Raw genomic sequence first — 24,872 nt, 5'->3', positions numbered from 1 at the left:
ACGAGCGGAGTCACCGAATGAAGAAAACAAAGAAAGTTCAAGTGAAATGAAAGTGATGAATGGCATCATGAAAACCAAAAGAAGGACTCCATCTGTAAAAAAATCTTTGACTGAAATGTATCTGCAGCTGTAGCTCCAGAAGGTCATGTGTCAAGAAATAGAAAGAAGTCAGGAATGATTTGTTAATGCATCAAAAACGTAAATTCTGAAAAGATGATTGGATGATTCAACAATTAGACCAGCGCGTCCCAAAGTGTTGGCCATGGCCCCCTGTTGGGTCATATGGGTACTGCAGGTGGGCCGTGAAAGAACCTCCACCAATCACAACAATAAAATAAATATCACAATAAATGATGAGTTACCATGACCCAACCATTTATGTGATTAGTAAGTCATCTACATTATATCAGATGATATTTTACTATCTGTTAAATCTGCCGCCAGGGGGCTCTCAATCAAAACAATAACAAAAGACGATGTTGAGGCTAGTGGGGAACCATGGGGGTTTTCTCTGCTACTCCCTCCCTCCCTTCCCTCTTATGTTTGGGACAGGCTGTATTAGACTCAGTAAATTAGCTTTTTTTAGGTTTGTGTTTGTTGTGTTGTACTGGTTATATGATTATATGTTTAATTGTACTGTGAGTATGAACGTCATGGATGTGTTTTCATGTGATCTAACTCATGAAATCTTGTCAACGAAGGAAGAGGAGCTCCTTAACACCGAGGCTAATGGGGATCTTAATAAACAAACAAACAAAAAAACAGGAATAAAAGTAATCCAAAAACACGGAAGCAAACGGAACATTTTGTTTACTCCTATCTTACAATAACCGTTTTTTAAAGGGTAAAAATGTCTTTGGGCAAAACTGCTCAATGCCAAGGTTATCTTTTTGATGAACGGCCTATTTACATATCCAACATGCCGGCTCGCACACACACACACACACACACGCACACGCAGCAGCCAGGATATAAACTGTGGATGCTGGCCGCTCATACAAGCTGCACCTGTCAGCTGGTGTTCTGGGACAGCCAAGGGCTTGTTTGTATGTCTCTCTCTCTCTTCTCTCTCTCTTTTTTTCTGTCAATGTGTGTGTGTCTACCTCTATCCAAGGTCTTTCCCCCTTTTTTCCCGCTCACAACCCCTCACCTCTCCATCTGCTGCTCCGTCCCTCGCTCCATCCCGCCTCCCTGTCCGTCTCACTTCAAACCAACCATCACAATACCATCCTATTAGAGCTCTCTCTCTATCGCTCTCTCTCTCTTTTATGCACCTGCGAATGAAAAACAGACTCGCTCAGTCTTTCTCCGCCTTCCTGCTCATTACAGCCTCCAGGCAGCCACTCCATCACAGAGAAAAGGCAGAGATAAGCTACAAGAGTACACCTGTGCCCGGTATGAATGCCAAATCCAGATTCAGTGACAGCCCAATTCCAGGCCAAATAATGGAATCAGCGAGCCTCGGCTTCAGACAAATCAGGCTGACAGCTTTATCTACCCCTCGCCGTTTCAGAGCACGTTACAGACCTCATTATCAAACGGGGAAAGCAATCAGTTAAAAAACGTAATAATAAAGAGAGAGGAATATGTTGACAGTGCCAGAGCAGCGCCGGCGAGGGATTAAGTTTACAAAGCTCATTTACAGATGGAACAGGTGGAGGAGAATAAGAAACATATTTCCATTTCATCAACAAAGTGCTGCAGAGTGTTAGCTGACAAAGGGACATAAATCGGATATTATATCAACGACAGCGTTTATATACTGAACACGAGGGAGAACAACTCCTTTATTTAATGAACTCAAGACAGAGAGAAAGAAAGACAGACAGACGGACAAAAAGAAAGTGGACGGAACATTTGTTTGCCATTACTCTTTAAGCATCAGAGCATCTACGACGAGGGAACTCTGTCTTTAGAGAGCCAGAGCTGTGCCTGATCAAACATGAGCCATCCTCTTACAGTTGATTACTGCATGGACAATTTCAGAATGAAACTACAGAAAAGGGCAAAGTGCACGCTTCCTGGGGATCCAGCAGGCTATAAAGATACCGTGCATGAACCCAAAGTCTCTGGTTGCATCCAGCTAAAGATATTTGCTTCATGTCTTTCCCAAACTCCTCTCTCATCTCACTTTCTGTCATCTCTTGACTGTCGGATTATGACATCCGATGCAACACAGTAGTTTGGTAGCTCGGGGTGAGGCCGGCTAACTTAAAACTCTGAGGAAGGAGTTCACTGGGGGGGGGGGGGGGGGCAAAGTTTTTACTTTTTTATGAATTGTTTGGGAACATCTTGTCCAGAATAAGATAGGAACATCGATATCAGTCCGATGTCAGCAAAGTATAAGAAGCAACAGACAGCAGTCAGTTTATGTGACAGTGTAAAAAATACAAGTTGTGCTCTTCATCTTAAACTAACTGGCTCCTGACCCTATAGCCTTACATTTAACACACACAGATAATGTTAGGGATTCACTCATCTAATTCTGGGCTAAAGGGCAAATACTTTTAGTCCTTAAACAGTTGAACTGTTCCTTTAAATTCAAAAACACTGCTGCAGGTTTGTTTGGCCTCACTGGTTAAGATAGATTCATGATCCTGGATTATTAACAGGCTAACATCCTTTCTGAGCTCTATAGTGTGTGCGTGTGTGTGTGTGTGTGTGTGTGTGTTCACTATGTCATTATAGATTCAGTTAACCCCTGCTTAGTGTGACTCAATCAACCGCTGATTTGATGGGTTGAAGGAAACAAGTGTGTCGTTTGCGTGTGTCTAAGTGTGTGTGATTCTGTACTGAAGTGTGTGTGTAACGGTCCTAAACACGTGAAGTATTGTTATGCAACTTTTCCATAAAATGCAAGACCAAATGTAAACACGTCACCAACATGGTGTTTCTCTGTGTTTTTGTGTGTGTACGGCCACTGCAAGTTAATTAGAACTTGTATGCAGATGAAGGAAAATAATATGTCATATGTATGTAAAGTGAGAATGTGTGGATCATTTCGAGCTAAATGTCGCTGCAATCAACCACATTTTACTATTTTTTCTTCACTTAATTTTTTTTAAAGCAAAGTAAGGGCTCCTGCAGGTAATACAGATTACAGCTAATTACTTAACTTTGAAGGCAAAACAAGTAGCCATGAGTCACTTTAACTTCAGAATGTAACATAGACCTACAGAAACATCTACAGTTCAGAGATAAGCTCCCTCCCTGCTCCATTTTGGTGGTCCAGCTTCTGTGTTTGTTTAAGAGATGACTGAACTAAAGACAGTAATGGAATTAAAGCCTGTGGTCTGTACCTGTTCAGTTGAGTGTGTTTCTGCAGACTTGTGCTTACGTGTCTGACTGCAGGGATCTCTGCTAATAGCTCCTCTGCGAGTCTATAAGGTTGAAACACCACAGTGTAAATCGTTGACGTTAAATCTATTTTATGATGCAGGCCGACCTGGAAAAAAAAAAAAAAAAAATGATGGCTACGTTTGCTCTCCCACTAATTGGAGTAAGACTGGAGACGCATCTATTTACAGAATATAAAATAGGAACCTCCAGTTAGCAGCTCAGATCAAGGTCTCACCTACTCATTACACTAATCGATGATATGCAAATCCTCCGTTATCGGGTGTACAGTACATTCCAATCAGAACAACAAATACAACGAGCAAAGTGGGTAAACAATTAAGCAAATAGGGCGTCAGCGAAGGGGATTAAGGCACGATAGAAAGGGATTGAAATAGAAGAGTAACTTGTGGAGTTTAAAAATGACTTTAAAAGCTTGAATGAGCTTTGAATCAGCACAGATTAGAGGCATGATAGCTGCCATGTTTTTTTTTGTTTTTATTTTTATGAAAGAAGAGCCAAAAAATATTTCAATGGGAAAACCAATCCAATGCATCACAACTCATTTAAGCAGAGTCTGATATTCACTTTCCCTGATCAATTACGGTAAAGAAAGAGCAGAGAAGCCTCACATCTGCTCACACCATTAGTGCTTCAACAAGACACAGGCCTGATGTCTGCACACTGTTGGCTGGCCTTCAGTGTGAAGGGTACAAGGCAGGGACAGAGAAGATGAAGTCAGCAACACGACGTCCACACGTCTCATTACCAGGGAGGAGGCCTCATCAGCTGACATAACACATGTGCTTACAAGTCTGAGGAGTCCTTGTTGATGCTCTCTAGGATGTTAACATTAAAGTAACAAGAGGATAGCAGAGCTGTTTATACCAGAAATATGTACAGTTTTCAGTAAGTCGCATCAAAGCTGTGACTCCAGACAGCTAATGGATCAACCAATCACTTCACATTTTTGTCAATTTGAATGGGAAGGAATGGGTGTCCTGGTTTTATGTGTCTCTGCTTTTTAAGTGTGCCTGATTTAAGGAAAATTACATTTCACTCCCATGTTATGCGGAGAGTATTTTATGGAAGCGACAATAAATAGAATCTTGAAATTAAATGTTCCTTCCCAAAATACTTCTATATTCACAACGTCGACATTTTACTGATCTAGAAAGATCAATAAATCTAAAGACTGAGTCATGATAGCACCTGGAGATGGTGGTGAAAGTACAGGATCAAGCTTTAACATCATCACTCACCAAGGCCGGGTGGGATCTCAGGGCAGGGTGGCAGCGGTTTGGGCGAAGGTGTCTGGTTCGTCTCCGGCTGCGTGCTCGGCACCAGCTGCTCCCCGGTGGCCAGGTAGCTAGCTAACGTAGCGTTGGGCCTGGAAAGGTTGTAAAAGTAAAAGTGATGTCCGTTTCCCGCTGCTCCGCTGATGTTATTCCTGGATCCGTTGCGGCCGTTGTTGAAGCGGCTGAAGAGGTCGAAGCGCTGGGTGTACACGTCGAAGTACAGGATCATCATGATGAGGAAGTGGAGCAGGCAGAGCAGCAGGACGCCTTTACAGATGCGCTCCAGAGTCCGGCCCAACATCAGCCGGGTCATGGCCGAGGTAGAGGACCGTCCGGCGACGGCCAGCCACGACGACGCTGGCGCAGCTACAGGCATGCGCTCATCCTGACGGCCATTTGATAGGTACTGTTAGATCTCTGATAAGGACATACGGTTCGATGAGAGAGAGACTATCTGACTTCTGCAAAGATCATAGGCTCATTGATGTGGACAGGGAGGCTACACAGTCAGCAAATGTCGGAGTTTTTTGCTTGTTTCTGGCGCCTCCCCAGATTCCCAGCATGACAAAAGTACTCAAATACCCGAGCCCTAATCTCTTTGTGATGTTAACATCAATCAAGGAAATAGTTTAAGTATAGAAACTGCAAAAAAGTACTGATGATAAGTTCATGAAAACCAAAAAAAGAAAAAGCCCAGATTTCAGGTGTGATGAATTATTCTCTGATTAAAGATTCTTCTGCAGTCATGTAGAATCCCAGCGTTAGAAGCCAGTCCTGTTAATCCAAAGACTGACACTCAAAGCCTCCAATTAATACATAGTGCAAGTGACGGAGCGCAACTGGAGGCTGCCCATAGACAGACATTCATCAGTATAGAGCAGAGGGTCAGCTGGCGTTTCAGTCCAGGCGTCCTCTTATTATGTCATCAGGTCAGACAGACTGGCTGTGTTTGTTGGTTGATAATCTCTTTGCTGGTAGTCTTGAACCAAGAAAGTCTCAGGCACCTGAAGGAAAATGAAAGAGAAAGCTACTTAATGACATTCATTCATCACATACTGACCTAAAAGGTTGGGCGTTTTGTGAATGTTTTTAACTGTTTACTTAAACCAATGCAGGTGAAGAGTCATCAATGACAGCTGCATAAAAACCAAACACAACTTTATTGATCTTTCCCTGAAAATTTAAGAGTAATCCGTGACCCTGTTATTATTCGTTATGCCTGGTTGAACAGCGACTAAATATATGCAGAAGTTCACTCTGGGTAGAAAGAGAAATACCCGGGAGAATCTGACAGAAACAGAATCAACAACAAAAGCATCAACAGGCAAACAAAAAGCTTTGACTCGGGCTGTGCAGCTGAATTGACATAGCGAGTCAATTTTCCAGTCAAGTGGTTTAAAAAGCGTTTATGATGGAATGAGCGGGCAGCAGGGAATACACAATGCAGCAAACATACGAGCAAAGGAGAGAAGGAAGGGGCACTTAGAGATTTCCCACAGGCTACGCTTATTGTAGTTTTATGGCGTTCCAATCAATGAAAGAAGAAGAAGAAGCATATGAGGTTGAAGTCGACAATACGAGCCATAAACCGCCACGAGTATTTCTGATGAAAAGAAACAGTCAGATGAAAAAAAGGCGGAGAGCTAAGTGTTGAATGCAGGAAATTACACATTGATTGTTTGATGAGGTATGGGCATAGATCAGATTTCCTTCAATGGCACCAAATCTCTCAGACTTTTGCCAACATTAGACGATGATAAAAATTTCTGCAACGTGGCCGTTCCATCAGCCAGAAGCTTTCCTCTCTCTTTAACTTCAAGCTGACACCTAATTTCTGGTCTTTTTGTGGAGGTCAAAAACTCGTCATGCACCTTGGTGTTTGGTAAAGTTGTGCAAAAAAAATCCCAATCTGCTTTTTCTGGTCTTTTTGTGTAAACATATCTGATACTCTTAAACATACTAGATGGCTGATTGTTTTAGAAAAATGTCTTCAATAAAGTTGGGTAACAAATTGGTTGATTACCAACATTTGCAATAAATGTCTGCCTCAGGCAGAAATCTAGGTTACTGAGCAGGTAGTAGAGCTGCTCGATTATGTCTTGTTTTCATGATCGTGGGAAGACAAAATCACAATTGAAACTGAAACTAGATTAATTCACCAGCCCTACCAGGTATTTACATTTACCAACGTTTCTTCATGTTTGTTCCCATTAATTCATTTTGATGTCTTTCTAAGGTTTATTTTTTGGGCTTTTTGTGCCTTTAATGGAGCGATAGAACAGTGGATAGAGTCGGAAATCAGGGAGAGAGAGAGTAGGGAATGACATGCAGGAAAGGAGGAACAGGCTGGATTCGAACCTGGGCCGCCCGCTTTGAGGACTACAGCCTCCATACATGGGGCGCGCGCACCGACAGCGCCCCTTTGTTGTCTTTCTAAAGAAACTGCGCCCACCTTCCCTTCCCTCCTCTTTCTTTGGTGCATCAATTTGGCGTCACCAGAAGATGGGACTAAATTAAATGCAAGGTTACCTAAAGAGAAATCACATGTTTCTCTGGGTTTGAACATTGCACGAAACATTTTAAAAGATACATTTCACAACTCAACAAAACAAAACACTCACAAATCCAGTCATACAGGTCACCTGTTAAAAGCTGGATAGCCACAAACACCTGGTGATGTTTTGTTAATCTTGATAACATATTGAGTTAAACTAATATTTCTTGAAGTACAGAAATGTACATAATGTACCCCGTCCTATTATTGTTTAAACAATTCAGTGATATCGAACCTCAGTGAGGCAAATGATGCATGAATTCAGATCAGTTCTGGACTGATTAGGTGAGTGTCTCTGTTGTGTCTTGGGGCAGGTGGAGGCAAAAAGAAGCAAATTGAAACATGTGTTTGTTAACCGAGCTGATGGCTGCTGTCTGTTCAGAAAGTTGTCTACCTCTTGCCATGCCGGTCTTTTGTCTGAGGGCAGAAAAGCCAAGACTGCCAAGACTGAGGCTCAATGGTGTGTGCGTGTGTGTGTGTTTTGCTGGAGAATGAATGGCGTGCTTGTAGATGTGTGTGCATCTTGCTGCTTAATGAGATAGATTTCTGCTGACCGAAGGACCCTGACACCGCACGCCAGCGGCAGCATAATGCTTGTGCAGGTCAGGATTTATTTCCCAGCAGTGCTGCTCTTCAGCGACTGAACAGGCTGGTCTGTAATGTATCAGGGGTGATTTTTCTTTTTTTTCAAGCATGTGGGGAGAGAGGGAGGCAGTCAGACAGATAATCAGTAAGACAGACAGAGGAGTCCCGCCTTATTTTCTGCTTCAACTACAGAGCCCAAGGGTGAGTGGGCTTCCCCTCTGTGTCCAACAGGTGTTTGTGGCACTGCTGAATAAACCGCAGTGTAAATATAGAAGAAAGAGAACCAGATAATGATGGAAAACTTACTTTGGTCAAGATAACCAGACGCAGAGGTTGTTAAAAGACACTGTGTTCTATTCTGAATGATTAAAAGGTGGATGAATGATGAATGTAAGCCTCTAGTGTGTCTTAGAAAGAGAGGTTGTCTCTACTTCTGATCCTACAGCATACTTTTGTGTCCAGACGGACGGACGAGGAAGGACTGAAGAGAGACAGAGCAGCAGATGAAGAGATGGACAGCGCAGCACCACACTGCCTGAACTGTATATCTAAAGATGTGTGTTTCTATTTTAATAGTACAATCACGTTTCCACATTTCATTTTGTCTCCAACTCTGGTCTTTTCACTTAGAAGTTCTACAGTAAACACGTATACGAGGTATATATTTCAGATTTTCAATGATGACTAATATGTGTACTTTTCATTTGTCATCAAGGTTACCAGAATGCATCAAACAGCATCAAAATAGTTTGTTTGTTTTTGTTTGTCAAAAAGCTCGCCAAGGGGATGATGCCATGGAAACCGCCCCAGGGTAGCCCCCGAGAAAAAAAAATAAATAAAAAGATGTCCTAACGAAAACAGAACAAATGCTGCTTTACCTTTAAGTGGATATAATTGTGTGATATTTTGTGGTTTACCTTGGAGACATGTTCAACTATTACCTTTCACTACGAGTTGGGTACTACTTGTATAGTAAGGGTGTTAAGGGGGCACCAAAGTCTAATCTACCCCAGGGCCCCAAAATAGCTTCAGCTGGCCTTGTCCAAAAAGCTTAAATCAACTTCTTTTTCTCTGCTTTCGTATTTGCTGACATTTTGTTTGTCTGACTTTTCCTCTTCTTTCAAACACAACAATTCCAGCAGTCACAAAAGTTCAGCAAACCACGATGAAGACGGTAAAAACAGGTTGAAAGAAATCTCTTTCTTTAACTCGTCCACTTTCTCCTGTGTCCCTTAAAGTTCTGTCTCTCTCTGGGACGTCTCTCAGGGATTGTATCCAAGGCAGTGCAGAGTGTTCACTCTCAACTTAGTATGCAAATGTCACCCAGGGAGATATAACAGAGTCAGGAAGGAGTCTATGAAATCTCTGAAGCTTTTAAGAGATGGAGAGAATGACCAAAGGAGGGAGGAAAGAAAAGGGCGAGAGAGAGAGAGAGATGGCCTCTGTGACAGAGAGAGAAACAGAGCCTTTTATGTAACCAGTTTATTCAAGGATCACTGTAACTCCCTCTTTAACAACAGCAATAAATTTCATAACAGCCCCCTATCATATCATGTCTGCCAAGGAAACCACAAGAGAAATGCTGGAAATATGTGTAGCGGTTTACAGCTGCCTGTTTCCATCAGCGTTTAGTTAGCAGCTGTTTCTGAACGAGGGGAAAAAAAAGGAAAATCAGAGGCAGATTACAATATAGCACAATAATATAATGGTAAAAAAGTTGTAGTGTAGAAGGTATAACTTCACTAAGTCAAGGACACAATCAAGCATTCTAGTTTCTTCAAATTTGAAATAGACACGTGTCCCCAGGAGGCCAGTCTTTGTAATTTGTAAGGATTTCAGTGTTCCCCCAGCGCAGGCCTCACTAATCTCAGGGTAAAGCTGCAGAAAGTGCAGCTTCCCTCACAGAGGTTAACAACCGTGCTAACTCATTGTTCAACGGGCTGGGGATTAATTATAATACGGCGAGAGAGGGATTGTGAAAGATGATGTAGTCACAGTGAGCTGGTGGGATCAAGAGGTGCGTCACATCCATGCAACACCTTTAATTACCATTTTCAACAGCTATGACAAATATGTGCATTCATACCTACGTCGAAAGATAATTCAAAGATGGAAACAAATGATTTGCACATCACACATGTTTATGTTTTCTTTCATGTGTGTTCTTTCTTGAAAAACTGCAAGTCAAATCATCTCCGTGAACTCAAAATCAAAACACCTACTTGTCCTTTTTAACTTTTACATACACAGATTCAAACATATGTAAAGTGCAGTTCAATGCTAAATCCATCCGACACTTATACAACAATCCCAATACTGCAGTCAGAAGGGGAAATGCATTGACAGACACATTTGTAAGTGCCAGGAACTTTTCTCCCCGTCTCACCTGGGTACTACTGACACTTAACATGTGCAATTTAGTATTCGTTCTTTGAAATGTGTTGTCAAAGAAATGACAACTCTTTGACACCTTTTCTGGTTTGTTGAAATCATCTTTGACAGGAAGGAAGGGGATTTTCTCTCTCTCTCTCTCTCTCTCTCTCTCTCTCTCTCCCTCCTTCTCTCTGCAGGAAACAATGTAGAATTTGTTAACTGTTGACTGTGCATCTGGGTAGTGGAGCATTATGGCAGTAGTAATTATTTGGAGCTACAGCCCCTGGCTCGTAGAGGACAGCTGTGTTAAATTAAAACATAACCTTTCACCAGCACAGCAGGCCAGAATTGATCAAAATATGAATAATTAGTTGAACTGACTTCCGGTGCCGAACAGCCAGGGTGCAGAATGTATTTGTTGAAGCAACTAATCACGCACACATCCCTAGCTGTAAGGGCATCAGATGACCTGTTTCCATTTAAATAGAGACTGACTGTTTTTATCATTGTCTGGTGGAACAATGAGAATGGTCAATCAAAAAGTTCACTTTCACTTTTGAGATATCTTGAGCTTAAGGGGAAAAACACTGGGTCTCCTTAAAGGCTCACTGTGAAATTTTCAGAGTGGATTTTCAGACCAAAACAAACGCTTGCTTTGGACACACCTTCATCCCTCAGATCCCCTCCCCTCCCCTCCCCTCCCCTCCTGTCTAAACACCTCACTTCCTGTTTCACCAGCAGGTGTCTGGGAGACAGAGAGAGGCAGACAAGTGCTGATAAACATCTGAAAACTAGATTCAATATTTTCTTTTTTCTTCAGGAAAGTCTGTTGGTCATCCTTCAGTTGTACTCTTACAAAGATACTCTGCGCATTCAAACATCTTCCCTGAGGCAGGGCCTTCTCTTTTCCACAAAGTGAGGGCAGAACTAACAGCTAGGAAGGGAGGGGTTCAAACACACACACAACCTAAATGACATGCATAAACAAGCTGAGTGAACACAGGGCTAAGAACAACAAACCCAGAGGGAGTTTGACTTCACTCTACTTTTTAGGAATTCATATATTTTTATTGAAATGTTGCATCTTAACCTTTTATGTCATGTGTTAATACATGTAAATATGATCAAATACAAATGCCAAATATAAATATTCATATAATGTAAACGCCGCTCATTAGAATACACGACTGAAAGAAGAAAAGGATGAGCATGTGCTAAATAGCTTCTTTCCTCGTGAATCTAAAAAGTTGTAACGGTTGCTTTAAGAATAAAACACGCTCTTCTGATTGTTAAACTTTTTAATTTCGTAGCCACGTTTATCCTTTAAGGTGCAGCTTTGTAAATTTACATTTTAATTAACAGTGCAAGGGCTTAGTTGTAGTACTGTGGTTCTGGCTTTGCTCGAGAATTGTTCATGTACATAAACTTACAGATGTGACTCAGACAGAGCCAAACAACAGCGTACAGTATCTGAGTTCCTGACCTAAGAAGAACTGAATGTTCCTTTAAGCACTGAAACACTACAGCAGATATACAAGAACAAGATTGTAAGACGGAAGGATAACACATGTACAGTGACAGTTACATAGAGTGTGTGTGTGTGTGTGTGTGTGCATGAGTGTGTGTGCAAATGAATTGGCCAATGCCCATCGCTAAGTGCAGTCAGTCAAACAAGGCCTGAAGCTGGAGCATATAGGGGGGAGATGAAACACTAAAAGACACTCATTAAGATACTGCACTTGTTTCATAATTTCTTCTCTTGTCAGATAAATGTAATGGATGCTGCACACACACACACACACACACACACACACACACACACAAACTCATATCAAATGTACATTCTGTTAAAGTGCCAACTAAAGCTTGCAGAATGCCTACAACATCTGTATGTTAAAATTTTAATCGCTTGCCAGACGGGTGGCCAGACTGGTAATTTGCGAGGGTGCATAATTCATCGAGTGCAGGCCGAACATATGCTGAAAGGAGAGCTGGTCCGTGACTGAGCTGGGGCTTTTCATTTGAGGGACAACTGAGAAAAAAAACAAAAAACTTGTATGCAGTCATATAAACTATTTTAACCATCAACAATTGCAATGCAGAGTCTTTATGTACAGCAATAAATAGAAATGATCCTTGTGTGTGTTTCATTGGTCAGACATTTTTAAACTTTAAGTTAGAGCCTCAAGTGCTGCTCTGGAGACGTTTTTATCCTCCACTGGTCATCTCCACAGGCACATTAGTGGACTGAGATCAGCTAAAGCAACAGTATCTGCAGGGTAAAAAACAAGCCGAGGGAATTTTATCCGGCAACCTTTTGTTCCTCAAGTTCAGTCCGAGTCGGTCTGCATGCAGAGCTCAGATTCAGTAAATGTCAGTGACTGTCAGTGAGGTTTGAGGAATCTTGAAGTGCACATGAAAACTTCCACTTTGAGTCACAGTGCTCAGAAGTTTGTCTGTTTTTCTCTTCACTGTCTGCTTTCACTGTGCCCATCTGTTTCGCCTCTCGTTTTAAAACAAGCGAATCTGACTTCCGAAGCGAAAGCCATTCCCAATAAAGACAGGAACATAAAAGAAGAACATCAATTATTTCAAATTGAATTCTGCGCCGTGGTCAGTCAAGCGATCGTTTTCATTTTTGAAATGTTATCTTTTATTATTTTATTGATGGATCATAAAAATGTCTGAAAATAATGAAAAGGGTCTATCACTATTTCCTAGAGCCAAAGATTAAAGTCCAATTTTGCTTTAAAGTCACTTCATTCAAAAATAATTTCATCTTCTACACATATTTCAAGTTCAATCGAGTAACGATGTAATTTGGTTTGCCGAGTCTGGCTAACGTTAGTAGTGCTAGCGCCGCCAGTGAGGGAGGACTGAAGACTGGCACATGCCTGTGCAAAATGTGGCTACAGCTGTTCCGGTAGATATGAAAGTTTAATCTGAGAAAGCCAACACATACATTGCTCCTATGAGATGCTATCTGTTCACTGTACTTGTTTACATCCTGGTTTTAGAACAGGGAGAGCATGTCAGTCTATGGCTACAGTCCCAGCTGTCTGCGTTGCAATTTGGGGATAACATTTGCCTGGCAACCACGGCCTACATGTAAAAATATTAATAACATGTTTAACCGACTAGCGAGGTCTGTAACTGTAAGTCGACATACTAAGTCCCCAGCAACTCACCATCCAAATGTAGCCCTTTTTGAATACTGATTATTAATTACCTCCAAAAGGTCCCAGTTTAAAAAGTCCAGTGTGATGCTCAAGCACCACAGTAGATCGAAAGCACATTAACACACTTCAATGCCAGTCCCTTCCGAAGTACATGTCTCCAAATGAAGGATGAGGAGTGGGACACTAAAGACGGCTTGTTTAAAGTAATACAGTAGTATAATTCAGGACCCCCTCCTCCAAACACTGTACTTCTATCCATTTAACATCAGAGAGCTGAGCATGTGTAATAATAAGCTGACGATTTGAGACTGCATTAGGCAGGCCTTGATTTTCCCGTCAGTGACATCATCATTGATCATTTGTAATCAGGTTTAATACAAACAGAGCAGAAGTCCGTCCTTTCCCAGCAGCACTACGCTGCACACAAACACACAGTCATTGTCCATTTACTCACATCTACACACCCCTCTACATCGACACACCCGCCTCTACATCCTGAGTCTTTAGCTCTGTGTGGTTCGCCAGCAGATGTTCTAACCAGAGCCCTCAGGCAAAAAAACGTGTTTGTTTAGTTTATATACGCATCTTTAGCAACTGACCTGGAAGACAACAGACAACAGACTCCCAATTTTACTCATGTGGAAACCTTCTTTTGGTCTTACTGTTAAGACACCTTTTTGGCCATTCACAATGATCCGTCTTTAAATCAGCTTTAAAAAATGGGGTGAATTGTGTAAAAACATGTAAAGTAAGAAATGTAGTAACAGTCCTAAGAAGAGTTAGCAGCTAGGGGTGTTATAATGAAATGTGTCTACACAATGCATTGGGAAGCAGACTTGGACAATTCTGCGTCGATGCAGTGGCAGAACATTATTGATTACTGGCGTTGCTTGTAGATTTTCCAGTTATCATTTATCTATTTTTGTTAAGAATGTAAAGACAATTATGTTGACATTGACTTCTACAGGACTTTCTAAATGAATAAAAAGAGAGTTCCTATTTATCTTGACTGCACGTCTTTATTGATGAAACGTAGCCCTGTGCAGTAATATAGAAAAGGGAGGCAGGATCATCAGAATCAAATAGAATTGTGAGACAAGTGACAATGCACAGCTGTATTAGCAGCCAAGTCTGCATGTCATCATTAGTTCTTTAATAAAAATGCACATGAAGGATAAAGGAGTTTTAATGGCCTCTGAGTAAACACAAGTCATCGCAGAGATTGGACTTTCATTATGTATCAAACCCAAAATAAATCTACTGGTTTGAGTTAAAATATCATGTGACAATAACAAATAACAACAATGCACTGCAGCAGAAATTCTAGTTTGTCAAAGCTAGCAGCAACCAGTACTGTTCTTACAATATGTAGATGCATTAGATAAGTCTGCCAATTCTCAAGCAAAGGCATCCAAATCAGTATCAGGCCAGAAGAAAATGTCATAGCACATTAAATGTGTAACTCTGAAATGTCTATCCTGTCAAAATGAAGCTTAAACATCTCACTTGGAAAGTTACAGAAACTTCCTGGAGTCAGGTAAAAGAAATGACAAACACATAAAGTCTCGGAAAAAAACTCAGAAATGTTGTTTTCACAGTTTTGGTTAGTAAACAGATTTAACAAAATGTCTTATATATTTTTTTGTGAGTTTAAGAGCTTTGAAAAGAGCCAGATTAGCTGTTTACCTCGTATTCAGTCGCTTTGCTAAGCTAAGCTAAGCAGTAGCTGTCAATAGCTTCCCTCTTATGGAAGAGTCTGTGTAAGAAATATCAATGTGTTTCTTTCAACATGTTGGAATGCTGTTTCTCAGCCTATCACTATACTGTTTTGCTACAAGCACAAATTTATATTTTTAGGTAACAGCTGCTAGTTGTTCCGATTCAAAAAGCTCCACACAGCTAGCAACAAGTTATGAGCTTTTTAGGACCATTAAGCGGAAAAAGAGCTTGACATTTAACTTGTTAGCAAGTAGGAACTAAGCTTAAATGGGGAGTGAATATCAGTAATACATTTGCCTGTTGGCCAGAAACACTTCTCCACATCAATGCTAATGTTTCTCTTTTCTCCGGGGGAGTATAAGGAGGAAACACTGAACAACAACATGGGTTAATATGCCTATAAACATTATGTAAATAAATCATATTTCCTCGTGTTTCAAGTGAAAAAGTAACTGGAAAGTTAAGAACGTATTAGTAAAATCATTAAAAATGATTTTGACTGGAAAGGCAATAGATGAAGATCACATCCAGTAAAGCTCTTGTCTCACTTCTTCCTTTTTCACTCCTCTCTCTCTCTCTCTCTCTCTCTCTCTCTCACTCACTCACTCTTCGCCTCCCGAGCCCAGGGCCCAGAGCCCTCCCGGCCTTATCAAAAATGCATTAACCATGCTACACTTGATAGTATGAAGCCTCAGAGCTCTCTCAGTGCGCCAGCACATCTAGCTGTAGGCAAGTTCATCTCCCACAAACAAACCAGAGCACAGTGGGAAGGACAGAAGTCAACCACAGCTTGGCTTCAGTTCACCATTTGTTTCTAATGTTTTAGGAAATGTTGCAAAATCTACATTTACAGCAGACAAAACGAGGTCGCTTTATAAAGAGCATGCAGAATAAAATCTCACTTTTTTTTTTTTAAGTTATCTTTATTTACAGATTTCATACTGGAGGCTATCATACGTTTAAAAATAAAGAAATCATTCACAGCTACAAGACCTGTCTGCTCTTAAGATTATATCTCTGGCTGGGAGCACAAATGAAAGAGGAATATGATAAAAAAAAATAAAGAATGAAGAGAGAAGGGGGGGAGGGAGAGAAAGGATGGAAACCCAGTGACAAAGACAGAGCACACAATGTCATTAGGAAGGATCTGGGTCACGTCAGTAAGAAGCAGGCCATGATGGTTACAATACAACATGTTGTGCAGGAGTTAAGAAAATGACCTCCTGTCATATTCCACTGTCTGGGCTTCAGGATGGACTCTGGGGGGAAATGATTAAATCTCATCTTATACTGAAACCTAAGCCCAACGTTTAACATGTAAAACAGTATGGCTGCCTCGTTCTCTGTCTGCATAGAAAGGTGCAACAATTACTTTTAGAATCACTTAATCAATCAAGCAACAAAAAGATGATTCATCAGAAATAATAACTAACAACTGATTAACTGTTTATCATATTTAATTGCAAATATTCACAAGTTTTTAAGTCACTAAATCTGTATATTTTAAGGGTTTTTTTTGGCATCTAAAACTATATTTTGGGGTAATGGATACTTGCATTGATGGCCTGACAAAACAGCAGATATAAAAATGTCACATTATGGAAATCAAGGGCCTAAGTATGGAAGATATCGTGAGATGTTAATTGCAAAAGAAATATATATGCTTAATGTCTGAACAACTTCCATGTCTCCAGTTCAGTGAAACATGGCGCCCAAGGCTGATATACAACAATAGACCCATGAAAGGCCAAATCTATATGAGGATCCATACTGTATGTCAGTCATGACCCATAATGCACCAGTGCCGCAGTGATGGCAGGCCTTTTTTTTTTTTTTCTTCCAGTGAGTGAGTTTCAGTCTCATCATGAATGAATCAGCCGCTCAACTCCACTCCAGCCAAACACACTGACCTTTCAGTGTTTGTCAACTGACTGGATTCAGCAATTCATCCTTAACTCTTAAAGAGAAATGTCAGTGACCCTTCCTTTGACTGATGAAACAACAGAACACAAAACAACCATACGACGTAGAACAATATCTGTTAAGTAGAGCAGATATTGACAGGATTGTTAAAGTGAGTGAAAAGACTTCTGTTTTCAAAGCTGTTCTATGGATTTCAGGTTGCATTTAAACATCATTAACACTTTAATTTAAAGATACAATATGTAGTGTCCGCAGCCAGGGGGCTCTCAATCAATACAAGAACAAAAGATGACGTTGGGGTTGGCGGGGAATCATGGGAATTCTCTCTGCTACTCCCTCCCGGTGAAAACGAACTTAGCGTGACCGTAGTAAAGACGAACGGGCAGCGCAGACCTGAGCGAGAGAATGTTTACCGACGATGCATCCAAATTTATTTCACATTAAGTTTTTATCACAGAAGGACATACAACAACAACAACAGCACGGCAGCTTTCAGTAGCAATTCCCACTTCCTCACGTAGCGGTCTTTGACGCAACCTGGTGTTACCACGGCAACGACATACATTCTGTCTGTCATGGCGGCCGTCTTGACAAGACACGTCCCGTTACTACTGTAAAACCAAAGATTTCTCTGGCTTTGTTGACTGTTGGAAATATTTGAGGTAATGAGTACTAATGAGTACTAACTCAACAACAAAAAAATGGGTTTAGTCTATTTTTTATTAATTTGGATTTTTTAATGGAAACACTGTAATACAATCTACATATTATCCGTTTAAGAAGTTCATTTGATAACTGCTGCCCAGATCAGATTGAAGATTGTTCAGTGATGGGGGTCTGTATGTAGTGGATTTGTTTTAATAGATCAAAGGTCAGGACAGGAGTAGCCTTAGAGGATTTCTATATTGACATTTATCAAGTACAAACTGGACAACAATATCATATTTTATTATTCCTCCATTCTGCATCGTGTTTGTGTTGTGTTCTGAGGGCTGAGGTTACTTTGCCATCACTAATATAAGAATTAGGAAATTAAACAATCATTTAAGTCTAGTTGATAATTGCCAGACACTTTGACTGGTTCAAACTTAGCAAATGTGATTATTTACTGATGACTGTGTTTTGTATGAGTAGCTGTTAGTCTGAATTCAAATCTATTTTTAACATTTTCCTACTAGTAACTGTCTTAATCAAAAATGTCTTCTACATTCATCCAGAAAATAGAGTATATCAGAAATCAATGAAATCTTGCAGGTTTAAAACATACTGGAAAGACTTAGCCTTACTGCTTCGCTCTGTACAGCAGAAGAGCAGCTATCCGCTAGCTTAGTTTGCACCACATCTCATATTGTTGATCTGTCTGATGGATGGACAGGCAGACTGGAGAGGAGGGAAGCAAAGCCACAGAAAGAACCTTTGGGGAATGTCAAAGAGTAGCCTGAGGCACAAAGTCTTCCCACGATAACCTTTGATTTGTCCCACGAGATGACTGTGACAACACAAAGTGTAGATTACATGATCGATAAGAAACGTCTACGCTTGCTGTCAGATGGTCACACCGTAGTCATGTGTCTGTTCTGCCCGAAGGTAGGAGTGGGACGACCCTGTTTCTGCTGAGCCAGGTTTATACTGACAGATATTCATGAGTTTTACTGCGTGTGACTTGCTGATGGATGTTTGTTGATGACAATGCACTAAATAGGAATAAATTAACAAATTAATTTGAAACCAAAATATAAGTACACAAACAGCCATTGTAAGAGAGGAGGAATAATGGAAAGTAAGAAACATCAAGGAAGTAGTGGAGCAAAAAAATAACAGTGACTGTGACCTCCTATGTCCACCACTGTCATTCTCTGTAAAAACAGAAAGGACAGAAATAACTCCATCCATGTCTCTATTAGGGCCCGAAAACGTATTGTTTTTTTAAAATCAAAATCTCAAAATGAAAGCTGCAGGAAGTGGTTTACCAAATCCTTCTGTCCTTACCACCCAGAGAGATGTAAGCATAAGTCAGTGGTTGTTGTTTTCACCAAAACAGAATGTAATCACCTGTAGCTAAATAATATCCACAAGTCTGGAAAAACATTAAAACAGAACTATTCTGTCATATAGATCAAAAGGGTTTTCTTATTTCTCAGCATCGATGATGAAATAGGTGCAATACTTTCCCAAAGGTTAGAAACCTTTTCCTTATGTGCAGTTTAGAGCATAGACTGTATGAAAAGATGAACGACATGACAGCTTCCCAAAAGTGAAACCTAAATGTCTTGATTCCCCCTGGTGACTGGTTGCAGTAAAAGGTCATAAAGCTGGCCTCCTCTGTGTTAACAGACGGGTCATGGGTCTAACTGGAAAATTAAATACACATCAAATACATCTTACATACGTAGTTTATGTCTTAGTTCTTATTATGATGATTTATGCTAAAGTGTTTCTGATTAGATTGGTTTTAGTTATTTAATGTTGAAAGGTCTATACAATCAAGGTCTAACACCATGACTGAGACGTGTGTTAACAAATGTGGTTAAAGCTTGCCACACACTGGACCATTTCCAAATCTTAACCCATTCTAAGTGGGAGAGTTTTATATTATAATCCTCAGAATGCACACACACTAGATAACTCGACCAGACCAGGAGACCACACACCTGCCGTTTGTATTAACGATTGAACAGACACAAGATCTGACAGAAACCTTCTTGACCAAATGTGGCGTCGGAATAAAAACAAATAAGGATGAGGCAAATCAGACACAAAATCGGGCCAAAAAACCCAAAGTGTCTTGCAAGCTTAAAGCAGCACTGTGTACCATATTAGCAGAGAAGTGGAGGAATTGTGAGAGTAAATGTAACCAACACTAACACAAGAGTCATTGAACTTTCCATATCCATGAGTCTCTGCTTCAAATCGACACAACAATCAGTTCTGCTGTAGAATGTTCCCACTGGAGGGATCTTTATTGGTACGTTAAATGTGTGTTTGGATAAGTGGAAGGGGAGGGACATCAACACCGCTGCTCCACCGGCCAAATTTGGCTTCATTTTTGTACAATAGCCAGAAATGTGAACACTTTGTTAATTTGTATATACCGCTGATGGTTTGGAGTATTAGCTTGATAACAGTTGCTAATTAGAATAATACAAAAAAAGTACAGCTGAGTCTGAGGGGAAAGTCACAAGTTAGGGTTTTTATTAATTTACATTCAGCCTGAGGGGAACATGAATCCCTGCGCCTTTAATTGCCATCTCTCCAAAAGCTAGTTACAGTTGCCTGACTGTGCACCTGTCAGAGAAAAATGGCTATGATTTATAACGGACCTGAAGTCTTCATTTTCTGTTCACTAAAGAGAAAACTTGATTGTGTGAGGAATATTGAATGAGATATTGGAATATTAGTACTTTAATCAGATTCGTTTTGACAGGTTCATGTTACCGTTAAAGCCGGTGGACTTTGTGTGTGTGTGTGTGTGTGTGTGTGTGTGTGTGTGTGTGTGTGTGTGTGTGTGTACGTTTTCCTGAAGCTACAAAGACGTGAAGCTAAAAACAGAACAGAGCAGAAAAGAAAAGAGCCAACATGAAAAGAGCTGAGCAGAACACAAGAAGAAGAAGAAGAAGAAGAAGAAGAGAGTAAAAAGCAGAGCTAATCAGAAAAAAAAAAACTCTGTTGTTCTCTGTGCTCAACCCTGCTCTATTCAGCTCTGCCCATGCGGATATTAAATTGCCTCTGAGCCTTCTCTGATCTGAAGGAGGTTGGACTGTTTTAAAAGTCTGATATCACAGTGCCTCACTGCTCCTCTCTCGGCTTCTTCTTCTCCAAGAACAAGTGCACTGCTTACTTTTGAAGGTCCCACTTTCTTTTGGGTACATTTGCTTTTCAGACAAATTTGACAAGAAACAAAAAAAAAAAAAAGAAGAAGAAAAACATCTCAGCATGGATGTTTGGTGTGTGATGGCGCTGGGAACGCATTATCTCGTTTAGTCAGATGCAGAAAGTCATTCGAGGAATCCTCCTCCGGTGTTGTGTCCGCCGTTTCTCAGCATGTAGCTTGCGCTCGCCTTATGCAAATAAAACAAAGTCCCGTCTTTAATCCACAGTCTACATTTGAAACATCCTCATCTCTACATCTTATTTCTCTCTCTCTCTCTCTCTCTCTCTCTCTCTCTCTCTCTCTCTCTCTCTCTCTCTCTCTCTCTCTCTCTCTCTCTCTCTCTCTCTCTCTCTCTCTCTCTCTCTCTCTCTCTCTCTCTCTCTCTCTCTCTCTCTCTCTCTCTCTCTCTCTCTCTCTCTCTCCCTCTCTCTCTTCCTCTCTCTCTTCCTCTCTCTCTCTCTTCCTCTCTTCCTCTCTTCCTCTCTCTCTCTCTGATCCAGCTGCTCATTTGGCACCGGAGCAAAGAAATAAATGAAGTGCTCCAGCGGAAGGAAGGCTGAAGCGCTGGGAGAAGGATTGTGGGTAGAGGGAGCAAGATGAGGATTTGGTGAGGGGGTTTTAAAGACAGTTTATTTAAATGAGTGTCTTTTTTGTGTTGGCTTAATACATCAGTGGGACATTAGGCTTGAGGCCACTGCCGTCCAATTATGCTTTCAATGGATGTTGAGTTAATCAACCTGTGTCCTTGGGTGATATTTTTGTAATTCTATTGAGTGCACTGCTGGAAGTATTAAATAGCAGTGTTTCTTCTTTTAGCTGAAAAAAATAAAACAAGAAATGTTTCCCCATGGTGAGACTGAAGGGTAGCTCTTTTGATTTATAATTTTAATAATCAGGATTTCAAAATAAGACACAAAATATCTCGAGAAGAACCCTGATCAGCTACCTACTTAACAAGTAACATCACTTTTATTAGATTTTTCCTGTGCAAAACAAAATGGTAAAAACCACAGTTTCTGGTTTTGAGTTGTTATTTTACTAGCTTTAACCAGCAACGTCTTGGGAGTCTTGTCATTACAGCGAGGTTGCCAGGCAACCAGCCCCGAATGTCAAAGCATTTCTTGAAACATCACTGTCTCCCCCCCATGGGAGTGAGGGGCATTTTCAGCGTTTTGTAAGCTAGTGAAAGTGGAGACATGGAAGGAAACTGAGCAGAAAGAGATCCTGGAAGCAGAGCTACAGAGGCAGCAAGGTGGACTTCAATGGCTCGGGGAAAGACATTCAGTCACCCTTGCTAGCAGGCACCAGAATTACTCGTCGGTCAAACTAATTACACATATTTTAATTTAGAGGCTCTTAATGCTGGTCAAATTATGTTCTGAAACCGTAGCTAAATAAAAAGCTAGCTAGATAAAAAACGGTGTGTAGGCGGTCTCAGGTTAAACTTGCATATCCACCAGACCAGAGCAATGCTTAGCCACATTTAGCACGGCCATGCACACCATATGTACTGGTTCTAGCAGTGCAAGCCAAATAACACTGTTTACCCACAGATAAATGGAACTACACTGAGCCCACTTTTCTGGGTGGTTTCTTACCTTTAGACTAGTATTTTTGTTCAATTGACCACATGCTAGGAACCTCCCTTATCTGAACACTGACGAATAGGTTGCAGAGTTGGCACAGATACTGTATCTCTTCAATAAAGCGGAATATAAATAGAAAGGAGTAGAATACTACAGTAGCGAAATCTAGCTTGTGGTCTGACTCTTACTTAAGAGCCTATAAGGAAAGAATAAAGTGAACAGATGTAGAGAACAAAAGACACTTTAACACACACTGTTCCCATGACAACAAATCCCAACACGAAAGAGCAATCAGATGAGTCTGTAGCAGCGGCTGCATCTCTAACATTCAGTACCTGCAACACACAGAATCTGAGGAAACCAATGTGAAGCATGCTATTTGCTCTTCAATGTTTTGACTCCACTGAGCTTCATCAAAGATGGAGGTAGATTCATCTAAAGCAATATGCGTACGTTTTCATTGTGCAAGTCCAAGCAGAGGGGTACAGACTAAAGCGCAACCTCTGATGTTGGAAAAATTAAAACAGTGTGAAAGTGGAAAAAAACTGCACTTCCTCAAGTGTCTAATTGAGGCTTCCTGGAAAACCCCCGCAAGTCCCATTAACACTCATGTTAAAATGCCAATTTTGTGACACATTAAAAAAACATTTTTACAGCCTATTTCAAAAAAGGGGTTGGGTCTGAATGGCGATGGGGGACTTTTTTTGAAAACATGTCGGTTTTATTATAAGGCGAATAGTTATGCATACATATAATTGCTAAAATCAAAAGAAAAGTGCTCACATGAATAGCTTGTGACTGGTTTATTGTCTGATCCTGCGACCTTTGCTCTACAGTTCATCTGTATATTTGACTTTGAATATATTGCTGCTCTTCTATCACTTCTGTATCATTTATTCATTCTCTCTTTATTGTTTCTGCCTGTCTTGTTGCTTTTCTTACTATATTTAATTGTTTCCTTTCAAAAGCCACCTGTGGACAGGTGTTGAGAACTAGCATGTATGCTAGTTAAGAGCGTGGTTGACTTGCACGTTGTAGCTGATTGCCAGGAGGATAGGGACTTGCCTATGCTCCACTTCTAAGTCAGTTTCAGACTGCAATAACAATATGGCATCACCATCGATGGGCTTCAAATCTCTGCCTCAGAAACCAGTTTGTGGGATCACTGAGACTATTCATGTTTTATTCAGTCTATGGTAGAGATGGGCACTTACAGTAATCTAAATGTTCGAGTAGTCGCATTACTTTAACATTAGGGTACTCGCTGGTTTTATATTTTTTTACTGTTTATTCTAATGTAAAGTAATGCAGTAATGTGTTGAGAGTAACCGTAGACGGCGTAAAGCAGTTGTTGCCATAGTACATGGTACTGTTGCACCTGAGTACTCGTACCCATCCCTAGTCTATGGTAACAACTGAAGAGGCCATGAAACAACAAGCTATAGTCGAACTAAAGAAGTCAAAATATTTGATTATAATGATTTACATCTTAGTCAAAGGTTATGGAGCAACACAAAGAGACGATGAAGGCTTAATGAAATACCACTGGAAGAAGTCTCTTCTAAGGAATATGTACTCCTGAAAGAGTCTCTAACAATACAGAGCCATGAGGACACCAGCTTTTGTGATATTATATATAGTTTTAACTAAATGGAAAATTACACACCACGAAGTGTACACACATTGAATTATACAAGCTAGTATTTACTTCGACAAACTGCTACTTTATATTCACAACGAGTAAATGCTGTAAATGTTGCATAGTTAGCAAACTGACCTGACCTAAAAGCTAGCTTTAGCTTGCTAATAGTGTGGACTGTGTGGATTGAAGAGTGAAAGAGTGAAAGCCCACGCTTGATCAAAAATGCAGTTTTATCATTTTGTCAACAATGAATGATTTGATTAGGCTATATAGTACCTACATTATGCAACATGCTAATCATTCAATGCTAATGATCTCTGTCTAACTGTAAGCACCACCGGTTGTTAGCTTGATCGTATATGCTCTCCACTCGTTCTTAACTGCAGGGATTTACATTAAAAAACACAATCATATCATTAGTAAATGGTTTGATGACTTGCTTTGGCACTTGGTTATTATTTTCCAGCAAGCAACGTACAAAGAAGTTCAGAAGTTATGAACAGCTAGAACTATAAATGTGTGATACAGCAAAATCAGCTTTCATTTACACAAATATATGAAAAAAATATATGAAAAAAGCTGATACAGCAGAAGTGAATAAACAATCTGCCACCTCTGTAATTTCACGTCTGATGCCACAGACACCTCTCTGATAAGCCTCAGGTCAGATAACAGATAAAACAGGTTTCCACAGCAGATGGCCAGAAGATGTCTCTGCTGTATCCTCATGCACCTGAGTGAACTTATCTGACCTAAGATACAAGTGATACTGGCTCATGCTTCAGTGATCGAAAATAAACGACCTC

At 40.5% G+C, this 24,872-nt stretch overlaps 1 protein-coding gene across 1 annotated transcript in view; it reads right to left on the bottom strand.

Moving 5' to 3' along the window:
- The window catches only part of b4galt2 (UDP-Gal:betaGlcNAc beta 1,4- galactosyltransferase, polypeptide 2), a 167,882-nt gene that overhangs the window by 140,905 nt on the left and 2,105 nt on the right, over positions 1-24,872 (bottom strand). Inside the window, exon 2 of the mRNA XM_020635224.3 lies at positions 4,599-5,638. Within this exon, the coding sequence (XP_020490880.1) occupies positions 4,599-5,010 (412 nt within the window). The 5' untranslated portion in view covers positions 5,011-5,638. The remainder of the gene's footprint in view (positions 1-4,598; positions 5,639-24,872) is intronic.

Source organism: Labrus bergylta, chromosome 4 (genome assembly GCF_963930695.1).
Source record: "Labrus bergylta chromosome 4, fLabBer1.1, whole genome shotgun sequence".
Lineage (NCBI taxonomy): Eukaryota > Metazoa > Chordata > Actinopteri > Labriformes > Labridae > Labrus > Labrus bergylta.
The sequence above is the reverse complement of the archived record's forward strand: the minus strand, read 5'-3'. Positions and strand labels throughout refer to the sequence as shown.